General features: G+C 58.1%; 1 protein-coding gene across 1 annotated transcript in view; it reads right to left on the bottom strand.

The window, feature by feature from the left end:
- GUCY2D (guanylate cyclase 2D, retinal) overlaps positions 1–7,844 on the bottom strand; it is a 12,820-nt gene that overhangs the window by 4,399 nt on the left and 577 nt on the right. Inside the window, 8 exon segments of the mRNA XM_077746737.1 lie at positions 8–164; positions 259–465; positions 1,512–1,592; positions 3,009–3,110; positions 3,513–3,615; positions 3,820–3,904; positions 4,262–4,613; positions 7,451–7,776. Coding sequence (XP_077602863.1) covers positions 8–164; positions 259–465; positions 1,512–1,592; positions 3,009–3,110; positions 3,513–3,615; positions 3,820–3,904; positions 4,262–4,613; positions 7,451–7,776 — 1,413 coding nt within the window.

Genomic DNA, 7,844 nt, shown 5'->3' on the forward strand with positions numbered 1-7,844 from the left:
ATCCTACCCTCCGCGCTCGGAGGCTCCGGCAACACCCGCTGCGCTTCCAGCAGCCGCCCCTGGCCGTGGTCGGTGACTTTAAGCACGAACCTCCCGTCCACCACGCAGTTCCGGGACTTAAGGCGCCCGTGGGCCACACCTCGGTGGTGCAAATACCTCATTCCCTGAAAGGGGGGGGCGGGTAAGAGGCGACCTCAGCCCTGCGGCTCCTCTGCCCGCTCCTCCCGGCCGGCCACGCACCCCCTCCCATCCCCATACCTTGATGAGGTCCAGGAGGAGGGAGGACTTGAACATCCAGTCCAGCTTTATGTCTCTCTGGGCGAGGAGGTCGTGGAGGGAGCCCCGGGCACAGTGCTCGGAGACCACGGCCAGCATGCGCTCCCCGGGGGCCACGGGGCCAACCGAGCCGCCGCCGAGGAAGAGCCCCAGGTAGAGGACCACGTTCTCGTGCCGTAGCTCCTGGAGCTGAGAGGGAGCACCGTGGGGAGGAGACCTGTTATCCGGGTCTGGTTTGGGGGTGTCCGAACTCGGAAGATGGGGTGAAAGTGGTGACTGGAAAGGTCTATGGGGGCACGGGGCAGGGGGCTTTCTTCCAATAGAAGAAACTAGAAGAAAATAGAAGATAACTGTGGCGCCTGGGTGGCTCAGTCCGTTAAGCGTCCGACTTTGGCTCAGGTCATGATCTCACAGTTCGAGGGTTCGAACCCCGCATTGGGCTCAGTGCTGACAGCTAGCTCAGAGCCTGGATCCTGCTTCAGATTCTGTGTCTCCCTCTCTCTCTGACCCTCCCCTGCTCACGCTGTCTCTCTCTCTCAGAAATAAACATTAAAAAAATTTTTTTTAAATAAAAAAAATAATAGAAGATAACTTCTTTCTCCGGAACAGACACGTGAGTCAAAGGGTGTTGCTGAGGTGCTGAGTCCAGTTTAGTCTCAAGTTATACCGGAAAAGACAACCTTGCACCGGTAACCGGGAGCCAGGCGGGTTCTCCCTGAAGCCACACATGGCTGTGGGCCCAGGACTGCTTGGCTTGGTTACGCCTGAGACTCCCGACCTCCCCGAGGCAGGGAGGCAGGGGCTGAGCAGTGGTCCCAGCAGAGCCACGCCCATGCCGTAGGACAGGTGCCCTCGCAATCCCAGCATGCTTGGGAAATCGGGGGGCTCCATCGGTTAAGGTTCAGGCTCTTGGTTCCGGCTCAGGTCATGATCTCATGGGTTCATGGGATCGAGCCCCACGTCGGGCTCTGCACTGACGGAGCCTGTTTGGAATTTTCTCCCTCTCTCTCTGCCACCCCCCCCCCATGCTCTCTCTCTCTCAAAAATAAAGAAACATTTAAAAAATGAGAGAGCACAACGAGACACCTGCTTTGGGAGAAGGCACCTCCACCGAGACCTGCTGGGCTCTCCTAGAGTCGGGTCTACCTCTGTACCCAGCCGCAAAGAGGAGGCAAGGAGGGAAGGAAATGGTGGCCGCCCCACACCCCACATCCTGCCATGGACTCGGCGCTCACCTTGGAGAAGGCTGTCCTAGTTGCTGGGCGGATGGCCATGTGCTGATCTCCTGGGAATTTCTTCAGCCAAACCCAGTCTCCCTGGAGCAGAGATGGGAGTATTTTTCGGTTTTGTTTTCCGAAAGACAGAGAGAGGGAGAGTACAAGCAGGGGAGAGGGGTGGAGGGAGAATCTTAAGCAGGTTCCACATTCAGCGAGGAGCCCGATCGCACCATGGCCTGAGCTGAAATCGAGAGTTGGACGCTCAACTGACTGAGCCGCCCATGCGCCCCAGAGATGGGAGTAGTGAACTCAGTTTCTTCAAACCCCGTGAGGTGAGGTGCTGCAGAGCCACCACATTTCCACCGGGCCCCTGCCTCAGGGCACATCCTCCCTGTGATGCCGAGCTCAGAAGCAAGGGGTTTGACATCTGCCAGTCCCCTTCACAGCTGGGGGGGATGGGAGCCGCCCTTGGATGGCTGTCCTCACCACCGCAGACGCACTCAGCAGCGGCCTTAGTGAGCAAGCCCTCCCCACCACAAATGCCATTGAAATCACAGCCCCCCCATCACCATCTGTTGTCCTGAGAGAGCACTGTGCTAGGAGTCAGGTCTCTGGGGAGATCAGGCTTTTATGAGAGACTGTGACGTACAGGCAGTTCCCCTCCAGGCTCTGAGCCTCACTGTCCTCAGCCGTGGGCAGGGCTGGCCCGTGGGAAGCCGGCCCGTGGGGTCCCACCAGGCCCCACGCCCTTCGGTTTCGTTCTGCCTTAGACCCTGTGATTTCTGCAGCCGGCCTCGCCTGTGGGTAAGGGATTTGGTCGGACTCGTAGGGAATTCTGGGGACTCCTAACGAGCCTTTGGAAATAAATAGGAGACATTTTTTATCGTCTTCCAAACTGGGAGATGTGTTTCGTGGGCGGGATAAGAGGCACTGAAGATTCTTCAAGGCACAGGGCAGGCCCACTCCAATGAGTAACAACTTGCTCCCAGTGACAATAGTGCTCCCCTGCGAAGTGGCTGCTGTGGCCTGTAGATGGCATAGTCCCGTCGTCGGCGAACTCCCAGTCCTGAGCAACCCATGTCCTGGAAGTGTCTGTCCTTTGTGTGGCCATGATGCCACATCCCAGGTGCCCCAACCCTTCCAGGGAGGCCCATTGCCCTTCAGTAGCTTGAAGTCTTGGATCAACTGAGGGGGCAGGACCAGGGGCCCCCTACGGGGAGGGGGATGGCTTTGTGGCCACATCGGGCTGCACGCTGGTGCCAGCATACCCCCCCTTCCCCCACCAGGCAGGCCTCCGGCTTCTGAGCTGCTGTGATTGGTCTTGGAGGAGCCCTCATCTGGATAAAGGCTAAGAGAAAAATCCTGGGGCAGGAAGGATTCTTGTACGCTCCCCTTTGGGGGACCCCATGACCTCTTCCTAGAGCCCGTTCTGGGCTCCTATCACCATTTTCTGGAGCCCGCGGGATATGACACACCTCCAGGATTGGAGCTCGGCCTGGCAGGGGTGAGGCTCACCTCATAGAGGCCAATGTTAGCGCTCTCCGAGGGCTGGCTGGGGAAGCTGCGGACGTCTGACCCGCTGTGTGCGCCCAGACTCGACCGACTCCCCTGGACCACCTGGAGAGTAGAGGTCAACGCAAGGGGTCAAAATATACTGTGGGTTGAGAGTCCTGGGTTGAGGTCGGGCTCAGTTCCGGGGAGGACAGAGGGGAGGGGAAGAAACCTTAATTAGGGAAGATGATACCAACATCGTCCTTCCCAACGGCGCTGCACTTCACAGTTTCCAAAACAAACCAGTGGGTTTGCTTGGAGCTTTGCGCTGCCGCAGGAAAGCAGCCGGGACAGGGGCTCGTCCTCCCATTGCACGTGAGGGTGCCGACCCCCAGGGCTCAGACCTGAGAGGGAGCCAGCGCCAAACCCAGGCCTTCCCAGGTCCGGGAGGAGGTGAGGGCCGGCCCAGGCAGGCGGACACACACACAGGTGAGGACACTTGGGGAACTGCCTCCCTGCCTCTCCCACCTTCCGAGAGCTGCCCCCTTGCGGATGGAGAAAGGTGATATCGTCCAGAGTCAGGATGATCTTGTTGGGACCAGAGACCATTTGGATGTGAATTAGCCGATGCCTAGTAGGGAAAGGATGTCGTCTGCTCAAAAGGGACCAAGTCCAGGATGGGAGGCCAGCAAGGGATACTGTTGGCTCAGGGGAGAGCAGTCATCCCCAAACCAGACATCCCCTGGTCGGCCAGCCCCTCAGGGCACTCCCCCNATGCATTTCTGGCAGGTGGAGAGCCAAGTTCATCTCCTACTTACCCCGCCCCCATACTCACCTCATGAAATGGGCCAGGAAGGCCCCTGTCAGCCCCATCCCAGCCACCAGGAGGAAGCCGATAAAGATGAGGCCGGGCTCCACTCCTGGAGAGGGAGTGAGGGGGGGGGCAGCTGAAGACCGTGGCTACTGGGAGGCACCCTCTCTATTGAGGGATGCAGTCACGTTAAATCCTGGAGGCTCGGGGAAAGCTGGACAGGAGCCCAGAACGGGATCTAGGGAAAGGTCACGGGTTGTGCGAAAGGGAGCGTCTGGGAACGCTAGGAAGGTTCCAAGGAGGCTTTGGGGGCTTGGCAAGAGACAGGTTCTGCACAAGCCAGGGGTCGGAGGAAGGACCTGGAAGGAAAGAGTTCCAGGACGAGAGCTGACTCTTTCACCACTTAGTGGAGGCTCCACGGTGACCGTCCCTTGGGGGGGGGGGAGGTTGGGGTGCGTGCCCTCACCTCCGTTGCAGATGACGTCCGGCTCGAACCAGCACGAGGGGTCGGGCCCGGGTCCTCCTCCCCCTCTAGGGAAATGCACCGGGGTCCCAGCCGAGCGGAGGGAGCCCCGGGTTGGGTCCAGCACGTATGTGGCGAACAGCTGGTCCCCCGCCGCATCCGTGTCCAGTAGCACAAACGGGGGCTCCTCGGCCCCTCCCAGGGCGCCGCAGAAGCCGGGGACCTGGGCGTCCTGGATGTGGCGGGGCACCGCTGCTCCGGACACCCAGCCGCCCCCCGCGGCTGCCCGCGCTTGCGCCACACCCCCCGCCAGCAAGAAGATCGCGTCGTAGATGGTGCCAAAGAGTGGGGACACCTGGCGGGGGGCAGTAGGGGCTCAGGGTCTGGGTCACGGCTGGCCCACCTAGCCTTGCACTGCTTCTCCCAAGTGCTCAAGCCCCTCCTGCATAGGTGCCTAGAAGCACAGACCGTTCACACCTGGTTCACACCTCGTTAGTGCTTCCGGGATCCCTCAGCTCAGCGCTCTCTCCTCCTCTCCTCCCATTGGCTCTGTTCTCCCTTCCCCTCTCCTCATTGGCTCTTCCTTCCTCTCTCCCCATTGGCTCTTTCTCTCTATCCTTTGAATCTGTCGTCCTCTCTCCCCATTGGCTCTCTCCTCCTCTCTCCCCATTGGCTCACTCCTTTCCCCTCTCCCCATTGGCTCTTTCCTCCTCACTCCCCATTGGCTCATTCCTTTCCCCTCTCTCCATTGGCTCTCTCTTCCTCTCGCCCCACCAGCTCTCTCCTCCCCTCTCCCCATGGGCTGTCTTTTCTCCCCTCCTCCCCACTGGCCTTCCCAAGGCCGGAAGAAAAGATTCCGGGTTTCTAGGCTCTTCTCACCGTTGGTTATTCGTACTCTCCGTCACCTAAAGCTCCTCTCTTCCGTTCCTGTCGGTTGCCTTGCTTATATTTTTAATATGATTACCTCTCATTCACCTAAAAGCCTCCTTTCCTATCTTTTGCTTGGCTTCTATTTTCTATTTTTCCTTCTTTTCTTTCCCCAAGGCTATTACGCTTATTCTTCCCAGTTGCCATCTCGCAGTGGCAGCCACCGTGTAAAGCAATACGTGATACTGAGATATGGACAAGATAAGAGCCCCTGTCCCGAGCAATCTTTCTTCTAGTTGGGGAGGTGGGGATGTTAACGTAGTGCCATGAGTGAGGGTAGGGGTGATTGGGGGCTGCAGACACAGGGAGGAGGAGGAGGCTTCCAGAAGAAGTGACCATCTTTCAACGGATGAGTCAGAATTGTCTGGGGTGGGGGGGTGGGGTAGAGGAGGGACAGGGAAGAGGGAACAGCACACCCAGCAGCGCAGAGGCAAAAGAGAAGGGCACATTTAGGGAACCCAAAGTAGCTCTGTCTGGCTGAAGTTCAAGGACGTTGGGAGAGAGGAAGGCGTGAGAGACATGACAGGCCATTTGAAGAGACCTTCATCTATCCAGGGTGAGGGAAGCCCCTGGGAGGCTCTGAACAAGAGTGTGACACAGTCAGATTTGTCAGGTTTGATGGTTGGGTAGAGAAAGGCCCCGGGCCAGGGAAGCATCGAAGCAGAGTCCACGTGAGAGGTTCTGTTTCAGGATTTAGATCAGAGGTGCTGCGGCCTGAACCAGGGCAGTGACAGTGAGAATAGAGAACGAGATGGATTCAAGTGACTTTTAAAAAGTAAAACTGACAGGAAGTGATGTCTGGATGTGTGTGTGTGGACGGGGGAAGGTTAGAGGAATCAAAGGGTGGAAGGCTGTGCTAGTCACTGCGAACTGAAGACGGTTTTCTCCACCACTCCCCCCCCTGCTCGCCATCCCATCTCACCACTGTCCCTAACTGCCTTGTTCTTTTCTTCTCATTCACTATTCCCATCCTTTCTTCCACTGGCTATTCCAAATCCTCTTCGAGGACACTATGGACATTGGCGGGGAATACTTCAACCTTCACGCCCTTGATTCGCAGCCCTCTCTCAAGTGCGGCACTTAGAGCGGGGTTTTTGTGGTGGTTAGTTTATTGCACACTGACATCTAAATTCCCATCGATTTCACTCCCCCTTAAAGAAAATGTTTTTAATGTTTATTTATTGTTGAGAGAGAGTGGTGGAGGGGCAGAGAGGGAGACACAGAATCTGAAGCAGGCCCCAGGCTCCGATCTGTCAGCACAGAGCCCGATACGGGGCACGAACTCATGGACCAAAGACCATGACCTGAGCCAAAATTGGACAGTTAACTGACTGAGCCACCTAGGCGCCCCTAGCCCCCTCCCCTTTCTGAGAATGGTCTAGAGTTAGATGGTCTGATCTGGGATTCTGGATTCTCAGGGAATCCTGGCTATTCGCTTGTTGTTGGGAGTAAGCTGTGGATGTAAATGATTACGGAAGCCCCTGGCTCCACCCACGGACCTTTCTGCTTTTCATTCAAGATGTCAAGGCTCTCCAAAAGTTATGACCAGCAGACGAAGCCCCAGAGGGAGCACCTCTAAAGTGGGCGTGCAGGTTGGATCTGCACCTTTCCTCCTTCCTTGTTCTCTTAAGAACGCCAGCAGTGTAGGCGCACCTGGGTGGCTGAGCCCGTTGAGTGTCCAACTTTGGCTCAGGTCATGATCTCACGGTTTGCGAGTTCGAGTCCTGTGTCGAGCTCTGTGCTGACAGCTCAGAGCCTGGAGCCTGCTTCATACTCTGTGTCTCCCTGTCTCTTGGCCCTTCCCCTGCTCACACTCTGTCTGTCTCTCTCAAACATAAATAAACATTAAAAAAAAATAAAAAGAACACCAGCGGTGTATTATAGACTGCATGTCCCAGTGGTGTTGGAAGTGGGTTCACTTTGAAGCTGACCGCAAGACATCACAGTATAGAGTCCACTAGGCTTTCCTGCTTGGATCTGGGCCTGAGAGGTCTCCTGGCCTCCATCTGGAAGCAATCTGAGTACAAGATGCCCCAAGCCAGCCCAGAGCCTCTCCGTTATGCAGGAAATGTCAGACGGGGTAGAGCCGGTAGTCACTCTCTCCCACTGCCTCCATCCTCCCATCTCCCATGGACTCCATGCTCCTCTGATTCCCCTGATTCTAGAAACTTCTCATTGCCTCCATGCCCCTCTCCCTTTTCCGGCATCTCCTGCTCTCTCCCCGCCCTCCCCTCTCCCCTTCTCCTTCCTCCCTGGTCCCTCTACCTGCTGCAGATCGAGGTCAGAGGGCAGCTCCCGGTGCTCCTGGGCCCTGCGCAGGCTGTCCATCACGCTGCCTCCAGGGGGACAGTGACGCGTGAGGGTGAGCACGGCATCGTGGGCCCTGCGAAGCTGGGAGCTGTTGGCGAGGGCGGCCAAGGCCTCGGGGCCCGGCGACAGGGAGTAGTGGAGCGTGTCGAAGGGCAGGAAGACCAGGGAGCCGTCGGCCAGGCCCAGCTCTTCGGCGGCCTCCAGCAGGCAGCGCTGCTCCTGGCCGCCCAGCAGCACCGAGTGCATCACCATGATCACCGCTGGGGACCGAGACCCCGGGCTCACTGCTGCGCCCCGCTGCGCGCGCCGCCGCCGCCCCCTCCCCCGCCCGCCCCCTGCGCGGGGCCCT

Source organism: Crocuta crocuta, unplaced genomic scaffold (genome assembly GCF_008692635.1).
Source record: "Crocuta crocuta isolate KB4526 unplaced genomic scaffold, BGI_CrCroc_1.0 scaffold139, whole genome shotgun sequence".
In the NCBI taxonomy this organism is placed as follows: Eukaryota; Metazoa; Chordata; class Mammalia; order Carnivora; family Hyaenidae; genus Crocuta; species Crocuta crocuta.